The sequence below is a fragment of the Rhinolophus sinicus genome, chromosome 3 (assembly GCF_057876585.1).
Source record: "Rhinolophus sinicus isolate RSI-liver-muscle chromosome 3, RSI-T2T, whole genome shotgun sequence".
NCBI lineage: Eukaryota > Metazoa > Chordata > Mammalia > Chiroptera > Rhinolophidae > Rhinolophus > Rhinolophus sinicus.
Window position 1 is genome coordinate 88488383 of NC_142503.1, and position 16215 is coordinate 88504597.

The 16215-nt window shown below is 33.7% G+C and overlaps 1 protein-coding gene across 3 annotated transcripts in view; it reads left to right on the forward strand.

Annotated features, from left to right (window-relative positions):
- The window catches only part of SLC12A2 (solute carrier family 12 member 2), an 83636-nt gene that overhangs the window by 31205 nt on the left and 36216 nt on the right, over positions 1 to 16215 (forward strand). For all 3 annotated transcript variants that reach the window (XM_019732390.3, XM_019732391.3, XM_019732392.3), the window contains exons 5-10: positions 2039 to 2178; positions 3776 to 3886; positions 5553 to 5661; positions 10577 to 10704; positions 10813 to 10897; positions 13585 to 13736. In XM_019732390.3, the coding sequence (XP_019587949.2) occupies positions 2039 to 2178; positions 3776 to 3886; positions 5553 to 5661; positions 10577 to 10704; positions 10813 to 10897; positions 13585 to 13736 (725 nt within the window). The remainder of the gene's footprint in view (positions 1 to 2038; positions 2179 to 3775; positions 3887 to 5552; positions 5662 to 10576; positions 10705 to 10812; positions 10898 to 13584; positions 13737 to 16215) is intronic.

A 16215-nucleotide genomic window follows, 5' to 3' on the forward strand; every position in this document is an offset into this window, starting at 1 on the left:
TAAGGTTTGATGCACCGCTTCCGGTATTGAAAATCCCTGCCTTTCCGTTGGATGCCTCTTGGCAGCAGCATTCACCATAGTTTTTTATCACAATGGAAAGGCTCTGTGTCACAAATCGCTTCTGGTATATGGCAGTTTCTGTCAAATAAAAACATTACGGTGTGTCGTCATCCATCTTATTCACTGGATCTGGCACCGTGCGACTACTGGCTCTTCCCCAAAGTCAAAATGACCAGGAAAGGTAAACGTTTGGAATTGATTCAGTACATCGAGGCAGCCACGACAGCATAACTAAAGACACTCAAAAAAAAAAAAAAGTCTATTAAAAAATGGACAGAAGACCCAAATAGATGTTTTTACAAAGAAGACAAGTTCATGAAAAGGTGCTTAACAGGGACATGCAAATCAAAACCACAGTGAGTTATCACCTCATACCTGTTAGAATGGCTAATAACAAAAAGACGAGATAATAAAAGCTGGTCAGGATGTGGGAAAATGGAACCCTTGTGCATTACTGGGAATGTAAATTGGTACAGCCACTATGGAAAACAGTATGGAAGTGTCTCAGAAAATGAATTACCATATAATCCAGCAAACTCACTTTTGGGTATTTAAATGAAGGAAATGAAATCATTATTTGGTAGAGATGCTTGTGCCCCTATGTTCCATTATGTTCACTGCAGCATTATTCACAATAGCCAAGACATAGAAACAACCTAAGTGTTCACTGATGGATGAATGGATGAAGAAAATGTGATATATATATGTCTATGTACACACACACAGAGGAATATTATTCAACCTTAAAAAGATCTTGCCATTTGCAACAACATGGATGAAACTTGAGGGTATTATGCTAAGTGAAATAAGTCAGAGAAAGGCAAATACTGTGTAATCTCGCTTATGTAGAATTTTAAAAAGCTAAACTAATAGAAACAGAGTAGAAAAGTGGCCGGGGGATGAAAGAAATGATGAGATGTTGGTCAAAGAATACAAACTTCCATTTATAAGAAGAGTAAGCTCTGGAGATCTAATGTATAGCATGGAGACTGTAGTTAACAGTACTGAGTGTATACTTGAAAGCTGCTAAGGAGTGGATCTTAAATGTTTTTACCATAACAACAAAAAGGTAATAGTGTGAGGTGAAGGATATGTTAACCTTATTTTGCCAGCATTTTACAATGTATAGGTGTATCAGATTGTCAGTGTGCATCTTAAACTTACACAATGTTACATGTCAACTGAACATCAATAAAGCTGGAGAAAAAAATTAATTGGCCCTACATGTGTGGTTTACTTCTGGACTCTGTACTGGCCCATTATCTATAGATCTATCCTGAATGTAATACCATACTATGTTGGTACTGTAGCTTTATAGAAATTCTTTAAAATGGGTAGTGTCAGTTTTCCAACTTTGTTCTTTTTCAAATTTGTTTTGGCTATTCTAGTTCTTTTGCCTTTTCATATGAATTTTAGAATCACCTTGTCCATTTCTGGGAAATAGCCTGCTGAAGTTTTGATTAGAATTGGGTTGAATCTGGAGATCAATCAATTTGGAGAGAATAAATATCTTGACTATGTCTTCCATTTCATAAACATGGTATATCTGTTTAGTTAACTTTTTTTTGTTTTAAGTTGTCAGTACACAGATCTTGCAAATATTTTTTAGATTTAGACTTAAATATTTCTTGTTTTTGAGTGCTATTGTAGGTTACTTTTTAAAATTTCAGTTTCTTAATTGTTCATTGCTAGTATATGGAAATAGGGATTTTGGTATATTTACCATATAACATGTCTATATTAACATTCTACAGAAAAACAGAACCAATAGGGGTGTGTGTGTGTATGTGTGTGTGTAAAGATTTGAAGGAATTGATTCCCATGATTATGGAGGCTGCAGGGCGTCTGCGCAGAATTCCCTCTTGTTCTGGGGAGGCCTGTCTTCTGTTCAGGCCTTCATCTGATTGAATGAGGCCCTCCCACATGATGGAGGAGGACACTTAAAATCCTAACTTTAGTACTTGTGTTTTTCCTTTAGGAGGAGCATATTACTTGATATCTAGAAGCCTAGGGCCAGAGTTTGGTGGTGCGATTGGCCTCATCTTTGCTTTTGCCAACGCTGTTGCAGTTGCTATGTATGTGGTTGGATTTGCAGAAACTGTGGTGGAGTTGCTTAAGGTAATTCACCTTTCCTCTAGTCGTTTGTTTCCCAAATGTTTTTTGCGGCCTTTTGTACCACTCACCATATTAGATGCTAAAGACAGTGATGCACACAAAATTCGTCCTTCAAGAAGTTTGGTGTGTGAAAAAGACAAAGAGAAAATCATCACAGAATGTCAGAAGTGGGTAACTGTGGGAGGCCTTAGCAACACAAAGGATAGAAGAGGTGTGTCAAGGAGAGGTGGGCTGTGGTTGAGGGGGACAGGGAAGAAAGGGAAACAAAGGCCTGGAAGGGATGGAGGGTGATGTTTAAAAATAAATAAATAAATATTTCTGGAGCACAAAGTGACAAGAGGCTTGAGACTAGGTAGAGGAAAAAGAATCAAGTCAGGAAGGGTCTTGTTAGCTATTAAGTTTCGGTCTTACTTGATTGGAGTTGGAGACCATGACATGATCAGATTTGAGACCTAAAGAAATATCTGACCACCGTATAGAGAATGGGTTTGAGGGATCACACCCGAAGGCGAAGGCCATCCCAGGAGAGGAGATGTGGCTGACATTAAAACAGTGACCAGTGGGCTGGAGAGGTCTGGGTGAATTTAAGAGGTTTGAAAAATGTGGAATAAGTGGACTTGATCAATGGGATGTGAGAAATTAAAAGAGAAAGAAGGACTTCAAATTTATACACAGATTTCCGAGTTGGGGATTTAGATGGACGGTAATACCATTCACTTGAGATAAGAGAGCACAGAACAGTTTAGTTCTGGATGTCTAATTTGAGGAACCAGAGGTATATCCAAGTGGAGCTGGCCAGAAAGTAGTTGATAACACAGCTCTGGAGTTTAGAAGAGAACTTGTTTGAAAAGAGTTATTAGGATGTGTGTAAAGTAGTAGAAGTGAAATAGGATTAAGCATCCTCGGCTGACACAGTTCATGTTAGGTTAGGTTGTAACTCCTTCTGTACTAGTATGCGGTACATTACGAAGTGTAAACTTTGAAAATGACACTTAATGTTGGCATTGACCTCATCTGTGTAGGCCAAAAGGTGGAGAAAAGGAAGGGCTATAAGTAAGCAACTAATAATCAAAAGTTTATATTTTTTCATCGTTTAGTATATGTTTTTAATCTCATTGATATTAAACCACAAATACTTTTGCTCATAGAATGGGAACAGTGTATTTTGGACAACTGCATGAAAGTGTATTGATCTCTTCTTTATGCAAACTAAAGACCATTTAAAGCATGAGTTCACTAATCACAACAAATACAAAATATATTTCTGCTATGTAACTTAAGAAAATTCTAACTATTAGTACTATTTAGTCATGATTTTTATTTGCCTGTTAGCAATTTTCCTTTTTGATTTATTGTGTCTGCACTAAATATAGAATTATTCATTTGATCATATTTTTGATGTCAGCAGATACTTGAATGACATCTCAATATTAAATAGTTATTCCTTTTCCTTAGGTTTCCATATTCATTTGTTAAATAAGCATTTATTCAACTTCTACATGTAAGGCGCGGTGCTTTCTCTAAAATGTTTCAAAATAATTAAAGACGTTATCTAAAATAACTAGTATTGCTATTTACATTTATAATTCTCTTTTTCTAGGAACATTCCTTACTTATGATAGATGAACTCAATGATATCCGAATTATTGGAGCCATTACAGTGGTGATCCTTTTAGGTATCTCAGTGGCTGGAATGGAGTGGGAAGCAAAAGTAAGTAATGATATCGGAATATCTGTAAATCTTTAATATATGAACTTTTAGAGCTTTTGTTTTAGGAATGCTATCAAGTGTAGTAATATTCTTAGATTTTGAAGGTTCCTAAATGGCCATTTTCAGAAAAAATTATGCATAAGGTTATTTTCTAATTGACAAGATGGGAAATATTTGGAGGTAGCCACCAGTCTAGAAACCAGTTAAACACAGTACTTTCTCAATTTTTGACTTCCTACCTCCCCTTCCATCCTCTATTCTTGATTTATGTTATATAGAAAGGCTCAGATCAGTATTAGGTAGCCCAAATGAAACTGCTGGCTTTGTGATTTATTTAAGAGATTGGCTTCAAAAATAAACATGGGGACAATAAGTTAATGCCCATTAGGGATAAGAGAAGCTAATCTTGCTCCCTGCTATTGAAATCTCAGAAATCCTAACAACCAAAGTCAGTCCCACTGTTTCTGGGGGAAATTGCTGAAGTCGTATGTTAACATGTAGGTAGAGCACTCAAACATATTTCTGTGTCTTTGAGAGAATGTGTCACAGCACAGTTTCCTGAGTAATGCATATCCACAAGGTGCTGCTGAGAACTCAAAAGTCCCTTCCAGGTTCCTTTGTGTTTACTTTTATAGATTGTACAAAATCTGACATTTGTGCTCTGTATGAGCTATGATAACATTTACCAAACCCAAAATTAGGAAAGTCTGAAAGAATAATTTTTCCATGGTTATTTAAGTCATTAGTATAAAATTAAATCATTTACTTAAGCATTTAACAAATTGACTTTACTGAAAAGACTAAAATTTCATACTACCTGGGACATGATTAGCATATAAGTTGTTCTTATTCCCACAGATAACACAGTTTTTCATGGGTAGCTGCTCAGTCTTATTGGGAGGTTAAGAGTGGAGGAGGAGAGGCAGGGGGTGGGCGAAATGGGTGAAGGGGGTCAAATGATACAAACTTCCAATTATAGGTAAGTGATGGATGTTAACTAGACTTACTGTGGTGATCATTTCACAATGTATACAAATATCAAATCATTATGTTGTACACCTGAAACTAATGTATTGTTCTATGTCAATTATGTGCCAATAAAACAAAGAGTGGAAGAGGAGAGATGGTAGTTCTCATAGATTGTTCCTTTTTTCCAGTCCCATTGCTATTACTTAAATTCCCCTCCTCAATGTTGTCTTTTTTCTATACTTTTTCTTTTTTTCCTATTACTGTCAGACATTCAATATTGTGTTTGGACTTGGTATAAAACTTTTTTTTGTAGTAAGTATGTTCCACATGTGAAGATTGTACTGTATGGTGGAGGGAACGGGAAAGGATGATACAGAATGAAAAGCCTGCAGTATTTTGGAATTTATAATGCTTCATGATTTGTGGGAGGACATGCATATTGTTGATTCATTTCAGAAATATATGGCATGATCCTACTTTTGCTATCCATTTTTCATTGTTTTGAACATTTTAGGATAGTTCTTTAAAGATTAGTCATTAGTTTAACAAATTTATTGAGCACCTACTTTGTGCTTGAAATTGAGGCACTGAGGAAACAAGATAAATCTTTTCCCCCATAGAAATTATAATCTAGTGGAACTGAATCAATGTATAAATATATGAGATAGATTTTGATTTTTAATATTTAAAATTCCAGGCTCAGATTGTTCTTTTGGTGATTCTGCTACTCGCCATTGCTGATTTCATCATAGGAACATTTATCCCATTGGAGAGCAAGAAGCCCAAAGGTTTCTTCAGTTATAAATGTAAGTAAAAATGATAGAACATTTTAAAGGTGCATATTATATACCATTCTATTAGTAAATAAATTTAGTGTGTTTTAGATACAATGTAATTGAGTTTGGTACAGTGACTCACACTGATTGACAATTGAATTTAGTTTTGTCTCCTTTATGTATGTTACAATTGGATTAAAAAATCAGTTTTATTTATGTCTTTCCTTTTCATTATTAGCAACAAAAGATAATAGAATGTAAAAAAAAAAAGTCAATGCCCACAGAAAAGGTGCTTTAGTTCTTTGCTAATTTGGGGAATTTGTATATGAAAAGTAATTTTTGTTCTGACTGGGCTTTTTCATTCTTTTAGTTGTATTGCATCACAACAGTATAAAAATACCTGAAACTGTGAAAGTAACTAGAAATACTAGTTTCTGTGTAATTGCAGTTTAAGTTTTTTTACAATTTGCATTATTAATTGTGTGAGAATTTCCTACAGTTTTCATCTTCTGTAACCCTTTCATTCTACATCTAATTGTCACTACTGGTGAAATTTACTTGTTATTTATTATTTCTGAAAGGGTCTATCTGTATCTTCTCTTCTACTTCCCACTTGTCACCCCCTGCATCCTCTCCCCACTTATTTGAGCAACTGTGACTTTGCTCCACAAAATAAAATGAAAGTAGGAAAGAATAGTTGCAATAGCTTATCAGGGCTTACCACTTGGGGTGACAGGTCTGTCTGTCTTTAGTTGATAAAAACTCCTTGATTTGAAGCCCTACAAGAAAAGACCTAGTTTAGATCTCCTGAGTTGTTTAGCCCAGAGCTACTCGTAAAGATACAGAATGTAAATCAATGTACTACTTCCTTCAGAAAATCTTACAGGAAAAATATCCACTGAACTAAACTATAGAGCCTATAGGCCTATTTGATTTACATTCTGGTGTAAGCTCCTTAATCTTGTTGCTGACTGGTGACAACATACAGTCTTTGGATCATAGGTGAGTAGCACTGGTTTAGCTCGTATCCGACCCTGATTTAGCTGGCTGGGCAATTTTCTGACATGAATTGTTTTAAGGTACTTATACCTTTACTCACATCTGGCTATTGTGCCTATAGGTCCTGGGTTGATAGATGTCTATTCTGACTACTAGTGCTCACGCCTACTTCTAAACTGTCTGGGCTTTAAATTCCTGATTTCCTGGGTTGGAGGAAGAGATGTCTGCTAGGCATGCCAGAAGTGAAAATTAGTAGCATCAGTTAGGTAGATAATTTTCTGTATTTTGTGCTCTCATAAATTATATTTGTGACATTTCTTCTAAATATAAATGATTTTTTTACCTCAATTTAAAAAATATGTGTTTTTAAAATTTTGATTTTTGTCACTTTTATTTGTAAAATAAACATTAAAAATTACAGTGGATGATTACTTCTAAAATATTACTAATACTATATATTTCTGTTTATGACTTTATTGATTTAAAAATATCTACAAATACCTGCTAGGCCATATTTTTCATTTCCTTTTTTTTCAGATCCTGGGCAACTTATAGAAGTATTACATAGTTAGCTAGTATAGTTAATTTATATTGTATGTAAGTAGCACATACAGGCTTATCTCAATCTGAGGTAAATAAACCTAAACATACTTTGGAATGTGACTTGTTTTGGTGGTTGATACTGCTTGGCTCTCCTCTCATTCTTTATACTAAGGCAGTGTCAGTAGTAAACAGGTTAATATTAATAAACTTGCCAGTTCAAATGACTATGTAATAGGGGTATTCATTTTTCCTCTTTTTTTTTTTTTTTTGATATGAGAAGTATTTCTCTTTCATCTGCTGTGTTCTCGATCACATTTCTTTTACTTTCTCAAAGGCATTTATCCTTTAATAATCGATTTTACTCCTTGCATCAAAACTCTTACCTATATATAAGTTTATGAAGTTGCTCTGTTAATCCCACCCTTGAAAATGCCATGTCTTTTCTTTCATTCTCCTCTAGTTACCATCTCATTTTCCAGTTCCCTTTCATAGATTTCTCAAATCCATACCTCTCACTTACTCTTTATTTCAAAATAATTTCAAACTTATTGAAAACTCGAAAAGTTAATACACTAAATTCCTTACACCCTTCACCTAGATTCACCAATGATAAATGCTTTTATATTCTTTTGTTTTGCCACATTTGTTTTATCACTTACATATATCTAATTATTACTAAAATTGCTAAACCTTTTGAGAGAAGTTGCAGAAGTCATGACTTCTTACCTCTAAACATTGTACTTAAGCATATCTATTAAGGAAAAGGACAATTCAGGAAGTTTAACTTTGGCACAGTGCTAATATCTAACATATGGTTCATGTACAAATTTTTCCAATTGTCCCTATAAAAATCTTTATAGTAACATTTCCTGTTCCAGGAACCCATCCATGATCATGCATTGCATTCAGTTGTCATGTCTCTTCATTCTCCTCTTTTAAAAAAATGGTCCTTTACATAATCTTCAATCTCCTTGAATCTGAAACTGCTCCTTAGCCTTTTTTTGTGATATTGACATTTTTCAAGAACAAGTCCCCAGAGTTGGGTTTGTCTGAGTTATTTCCATAGATTCAGATTATTCCTTTTTGCCAGAAACACTATATGAATGGCGTGTCCTCCTCAGTGCATCACATTAGGAGACTCACATGATGTCACTTTTTCCCATCATTGATGGTTTTATTTTGATGACTTGGTCAAAAGGGTACCTGAGAGGTTTTTTTTTTTACTGTATGGTTGCCATTTTCTTCTTTGTAATTGATAAGGCATCTGTGGTGGGGTACTTTGAGATGTGTGTAGCCTTTTCGCCATCATACTCGCCCCAGATGGTTTTATTTCTTCATCCTTAATCCTTTTCTGGCTTCTGTCTGGAAACGTCACAGCCACATGGTGCTAGATTGCCTGTGGGGCAACATTATATTTAGTTTTCCCATTCTGCTTGAAGTACTTTTCTTGTTTTAGTTGATGTCACACTGGTCATTGTGTCTATTACTCCTGTTATTCCTTCTCTTCTTTCTGTCTTCTAAATGTCAGAGTTGCACAGAGTCTGGTCCTGGGCCTTCTAATTATACTCTTTACTTTGGTGATGTCTATTCTCATTGTTCCAAGTGCTATCAAGAGACGTGTTTCTATTCCTGGATCTCTCCTTTAAACTCCACATAATGTGTATATATAAAAAGGGTGCCAAAAAAATGTATACACATTTTAAGAAAGGAAAAAACTGTATTAATATATGCCTATAACTAAAGATGAATACAAGTCACGTTTGACTTCTGCAATTACAAGAGGTGCTCAAAGTGGTTACCATCAGCGTCCAGACACTTCTGATTATGGCAAACTACTGCTTGAGCAACATGGACCAAAGTGTTAACATCTCTTAAAATGTGTATACATTTTTTTGGCACCCCTGGTATGTATGTATGTGTGTATATATATAGATATACGTATATATATCTGCTTATTTGATGTCTCTCCTACCTAATCCTTCTCAGACTTATCCATCTCAGTACGTAGAAGAAACCAGCATCTCAGAGTTTCTGATCTGCCCCCTGTCTAATCTTTCTCTAATCAGTACATTATTCTCTCCTCACTAGATTGAACCACTGCAGTAACCTCCATGGTCTCCCTGCTTCATATGTTGATGCCTTCAGTCCATTATCCACATAGCATCCACAAAAGCCTTAATCATATCAAATCATATCACATTATTTGCATGTTCCTAAGCCTTGGCTTCCATTATGTTTAGGATAAAATCTAAACTTTAAAATTTTGCATACTCTCACCCCCATTGATCTTTCCAATCTCATTTCGTTCCCCCCCTTACTATGTGAGCTTTACATTCTTTTTAATTCCTCAAGAAAGTTAAACTTTTTCCTCCCTCTGGGCCTTGATAAGTGTTGTTTCTTATTCTGATGTAATCTTTTTCCTGTTTGGCTAATTCTTGGCTCAGTAAAGTCTGTTTAAGTATTATCTCCTTCGTTATAGCTCTTCAGCTATAGCTCTTTAGCTCTGTAACTACATTGAACTAGATTCTCTCTTTCATTATTTACCGCAACACCCTGTTTCCATCAGTACATTTACTGCTATTTGTAAATGATCTGTTTCTTTACTTATTTTGTTAGCTCCCCATTGAGACTCTTTAAGTCCCGTAAACGTCGGAACCATGTCCAGCTTCTTGCTATTATATCTCTTACTATTATATCCCTGTCACAAGGTGAGTAGCACCTTGTGATACTCAGTGGCTCCAGTACTAGACCTGGCACATTGTAGATAATCAAATACTGAATGAATGGATAGATGGATGGATAAAGGACAATTAATTAGTTGTTTTATTGTTAGCACCTATCAGAATAGATGGAAACAGTAGGATTAGTTGCAGCTTTCATTACTGTTGAAATGGAAAGGAGCTTTACCTAATTTGCCTTAACTGAAATTATCTGGATGCCTGATGAATAACTTCAAAAATCGAACAGGTCACCACTACAAAACAGAGAAAGGTGTGCATATAGTATATAAGTTGGATGAAAGAAAAAAAAAATTGTTCAATTAGTATGATGTTCCGTTTATTTTCCTAACTCCTTTTTTGTTTCCTTGACCTCTCAGATTGAGGGGTTTATCCATGCTTTGATTTACATTTGGGCTAGTGACAACAATCAAGTTAGAGGTGCTTGAAACTTAATTATTAAGGTATACAAAATAGTAGGGCACGACCAGGTCAAATCATTTTGCTTGGAAAGTGTCCCCTCATACAAGAAAAGAGGAATATCAATAGTTGAACTAGGAAATATTCAAGAGTTTACCAGCTACTTGTACAAAAGTCAGGGACCATACACACCACTTACTCTTGACCTAATTATTGTGGTCTAACTTGCTATTCGCTAATTGCCAAAAAAATTTTGTTCTTTACAGCTGAAATATTTAATGAGAACTTTGGACCAGATTTTCGAGAGGAAGAGACTTTTTTTTCTGTCTTTGCCATCTTTTTTCCTGCTGCAACTGGTATTCTGGCTGGAGCAAATATCTCAGGTGATCTTGCAGTAAGTACTGTATTAATTATATATTAAAAAATACTGTACTGATTATATTTTTAAATGGCATATATATTTTTAAAGATAAGACTTAAAAAAAATCTTCTTGTCTTCTAGGATCCTCAGTCAGCCATACCCAAAGGAACACTTTTAGCCATTTTAATTACTACAGTGGTTTACGTAGGAATTGCAGTATCTGTAGGTAAATAGCTTTACATTTCTTTTTGTGTTTCAGAAATTTCATGATGTACATACTATAAATAGTTATTTTGTAATATATTTCTAACTTTTAAATTCAGAAATACTGCAATAAAAAGACATGGAGTTGCATATTTTAATTAAAAAACTGTTTTAAGTTAACTAGTAGTGATTTTATAGATATTATCTAAACCATCAAATGTTTTATTGCTCCTCCAGGATTTTTATTAATTATAATAAATTTAAAAAATTAAGTAAAATCTTATCGGCAAACTCTTAAATTTCACTGAGTATATTTATAGAAAATATTAATTCATATGTAAAATTTATATGCATTTTACTCTCTGTTACAAATTTTTGAATAATTTTATCTATGGTAATCTTATTATATGAAGATTGTTTCAAGCAGTGCCTGGCATTTTTTACCTTAAAAACTGATTTTGATGAACAGCACATATTATTAATACATTGAATGAAAAGTCTTACTGCTTACTAAGTTAAATGAAAATTGTTTTAAACCATTTTATTACATTTATGGAATCATAGCATTTTAGAACTTGAATGGACTTAAGTGGTCACCCAATCTCTAAATCCCCTTTTTATAGATGAGGGAATCAAAGCTACCAAAGATAACTGGTGCTTGCTTTAAAGAATTGGTTTCACGGAAAAGTGGGTTTTGATTTGTTTTTTTAATAAAGTCTTAAAAGCCTATTTATAAGTTTCTTTAACTGAAACACTTTAGTCCAGAAAAAATTTAATAACTATTAATTTATATATAATTTGTATGCAGTAATTAGATAAATTGTCTCAAATTTATTACACTTTCATGAAACTAGGTACTTTACCCAGAAAGCATTTCTTGAAATGTAAGCAATGTTTTTAATGTATGAACTCTAAAAGGCCAGTTTTACAGTTAAATGTCTTAAACATAATATAAGAGAAATTTTAGTTTAATACCAATTTAAAGAATCACAAACTCCAAATTCATAGACTGCAGAATATAAGGTTTCTGTAAGAAAATTTCACTTTTGTCATATATTCCGTGATTTGTTGGGAGGTAATGACAGAACTGTTTTTGCAAACTCTGCCTCTATTTTGCATCAATGTCATTTTGAAATTTCACTAAACAAAGACTTAGAAATGCTAATAATCATTATTGTGTTGGGCTAAATTAACATTTAAGAAAGGAATTGGATTTCATATAGCCTTACAATCCATCCATAAATCCCTGAAATTCATTTTGAACAAATGAATTATATATAATCTTACTGAAATATTTTTGTGTTCCCTTAAAAGTTCCTAGCATGCTTGTGTTTATCATACATAAGCTAGCTAAAGAAAATTTAGTTTTAAAGAATATAATTGATATAACTGCTTATGTTTCAAATTGGAAAATAATTTATTAGATCACATAAATGTTTCCTGTTTTTATTTGACCCTTTAACACTGTTGGCCCTCATACTCATTTTATTCTGTCCGCACTATGCCTTGGAGCAATAGGAGTAGCCCTGCCTCCCCAATATTAAGTAGCTGAACCAGTAAAGATTGTCTCTATACTAATGGTTGTATAACTGGTTCAAAGCAATGGAGCCTCCCCACCATCAAACATTTTTTGAAATACGAAGCACATAAAAGCATAACTGCTTTAGGACTAGATAGGGCTCGGTTCTCCCCTCACCCCTGCAATGGTTTCAGAAGTACCTTTAAAGAAACATGGTTTTGCAAACACTGCTCTGATTAGATGAAGAAATAATGAAGAACTATATGTAGTTGATCTAGTCATTAAAATATTCTCCCATTCAAATTTAATTTCCATGTATTGTTCAGTTTTTGCTGTTATGGTTATAATTTTTACCTCATGTGTGATGAGACAGTAGTGTTAAAGTGCTTCAAAAGTAAAAATATATGAAGTCTAAGGAATGCTAATTACTATTACTTATACATCATGTTATTCCAAATAATGAAGTGTTTTCTTCAAGAAAACTTTTTTAATGTTTATGGAAATTTTTAATTTTGCACAAAACCAAAGAGTGTTTTCTAATGAGCCTAATATAACAACCTTCTTCACCCAGCTTCAAAAAAGTTTTCAAGAATTATCAGTACATGGTTAATCTTATTTCATCTATATCCATTTACTCTGCCCCATAGGTTATTTTTAAGCAAATCTCAGATAAACCATATATTGTGATTAGAGTACACTTATTTGAGAAAAGGTTTAAATAGAATTATAATTCATTAATGTTCAAAATGTTTTCTTTCACAGAAGATAGTACCTGAACTCTGATCTTGGGGGCAGTTTTCAAATATAAAATATTTGGAGGGTAGGATAACGTTTCTGCCATTTGAACTCTTTCAACACAATGCTTTGATATTTCCTTAAGGGCATTTTCACCAAACAGGCCAGAAAGTAGTTTTGCTAATATACCATTTTCCACAACTATATTTACAAGCTTATTAAGTATATATATAAATATTTTTTATAAGGTTCCGTTTTATTCCTTAAATATTGGGGACTATGATGCTTTCCAAAGTCTGTTCCACGTAAAGCTATCTTAACTGTAAATGCAGTGTATGCTATTATAAGCAAGTACATATGCAGTCAGTATCATCATTTCTTTATGGGTATATGTGATTTTGAAATGAATATAAACATTAGCTTCTTATTTGTTCCTATTGTCATTTGGCCCTCAGGAGCTTGTGTGGTTCGGGATGCCACCGGGAACATTAATGACACTATTGTAACAGAGCTAACAAACTGTACTTCTGCAGCCTGCAAATTAAACTTTGACTTTTCTTATTGTGAAAGCAATCCTTGTTCCTATGGCCTAATGAACAACTTCCAGGTGAGCATCAAATTTATATTATATAAGTATTCTGTATTTATCTAGAGGTCAGACCGTTATCAAATCTGACCATTCAGAGTACAGCAATGACTTAGAAAGGAGGACTGTTGTTACTTTATACTTAGATCTTTTTTAAAGACTTTAGATAACTAATTGGGCAAACAAAAATTTGGAATGGTAAAGTCTGACGCTAGTCAAGAAGAGCAAAAGGGTCCCCAAAGACAACACTTTTATAATAGAGTATAATAGATTTAGTAGACTCTTTCAGAAACCCAGGAAGCATTGGAAGCATCTCACACATGGTCGTATTTGTTGGGTCTATTTTTGGATTCTCTATTCCATTGATTTTTGTGTCTATTCCTCCACCAATACCATACATTGATGTAGTTATACACATCTTGAGGTCAGGCAGATTGATTTTTCCCATTTTATCCTTTTTCAAAATTGTTTTAGTCTTTCCATGTAAGTTTTAGAATGATCTTATGTTTATCTACAAAAAGTCTTGCTTTGATAGGAACTGCACTGAATGTGTGTGTCAATTTGGGGAGAATTGAAATGTTTATTGTGTTGAGTATTCCAAACACAGTATGTTGCTCCATTTTTTTTTTTTTGGATGTTTGATTTCTTTCATCAGCATCGTATAGTTTTTAGACTACTAGTCCTATACATATTTTGTTAGATTCATACCTAAGTATTTAATTTTTATTTTGAACAATTTAAATCCACACTAATTGAAATAAGTTCAGTTTTCTAGGTAGAGTTGTCCACATAATTGCTTTATATAAATACCCTTTTTAAAAAGTATTGATCAGTATAAATAGTGTTATTTAATTAGATGTGGCCCATATAGTCATGCTGTGCCAAACCACCATTTAACAACAGAATTAAATTTTTTACGGACGCTTGAAAGTTTGTGAATGTTTAAAACATATGAACTATGTAAAGATTAGTAATCTCAAGTATTTGGAGAATGTCAGTGCTTCTGATTTTTATTGTTACCTTTATAAGATACTGAAAGTGAAATGAAATTTTTATAAAATTTATGGGTTTTTAGAAACTGAGAAAAGATTACATAGGGGAGAAGGAATCACTAAAATTTGGAGGATAATTTTGAAAATTGCTTGATAAGTTCTAGGATGCTAGAAGAAAAGAACACAAAGGTATAGATTCAGTAGATAAGACAAAATATTCTGCAGTAAATTTATAGAATAGATGGTTCTACTAATTGAAAGTGAAAAATAAAAATTTTGCTTCCTAGTGTTTTTCTAGTATTGTGTCAACACAATAAATAGAATACTTGAGGATTTGATATATTTCAGAACACTATAAATTTTATGTAGAATACATAAATATTGCAAAATTTTGTAACTTTAATTTTTAATGGCAATATTTTTATTTTCTATTGTATAGTTTCAAGCAATTGAGTACACTTTCAGTGGTTCTAAGTATTGAACCCAATTATGTAATAGAAGTTTGTTTTTCCTAGTCACAAGACTAGGCAAAATCATAGAAATGAAAGAAAGTATTCTTGTCCAGCTAATGATTCAGGCCAATTCTGACATTGATATTGTGTATGAAAGGCACAAATGTTGGTCTCTGCCCAGTGACTAAAGATGCCAATCAGTTTCTGTGTTGTTGCCTTAAAATAGAAAAGTGTGTTGTCTTTGTCAAGTGTAGTATGGACTCATTGAAGCAAAGAGAAGTTTGGTATACGTAAAGCTGCTTTTCTAATTTAAGTAAATAAATTTTTTTTAAAAGGCTTTCTAATGTGATAGAAAATTGGGGGGAAATTCCTGTGAAAATGTAAATTGGTTGTCATTTGGAGAATGAAGAATGCAGGATAGGACATAACTGAGGAGCATATAAGTGGGAGTCTCCATGAAATCTATGCAAAGCCACACTTTATAACTCTGTTTTGCATATAATTGACTTTTCATCTTCAGGAGGAAAAGGGATTTGATCCACCTTATTTGCCTGAAAATTTTAAGTTTATATGTATGTAGTCTTATGTTTCTTATTCTAGTTCTGCATTTTAATATCCTTTGAAACCTCTGACTCATCATTGCTTAATAAAGAAAATGTGAGCTTCTTTGCTCTGTCAGTCAAAGCCCTCCGTACCCAAACTTTAGTCCCACTGCCTTCTGTTCGGGCTGGACATCAGTCATTGTGTGTTAGTGTCTGTGTACCCGCACACACTGACCTCACTCTGTTCCTTTATTTGGTGCTTCACTCTGCTTGGAATGCAACCCCCTTTTCTGTGGAGATGGCCAAATCTGCGTGCCCTGAAGATTTTCCTAAATCCTAAATCATCAACACACACCCCAGATACAAAATTTCAACATTTATTTCACTTGCCACGTTTTTACCTTTTATTAGACTTTTGTCTTTTTTCCTTCTTTTTTAGAGACAAAACTGTTTTTTCTTTTCTTTGTTTCCACTATATCTGTGGACAACAGTGATAGTACCATTATTTATGTTA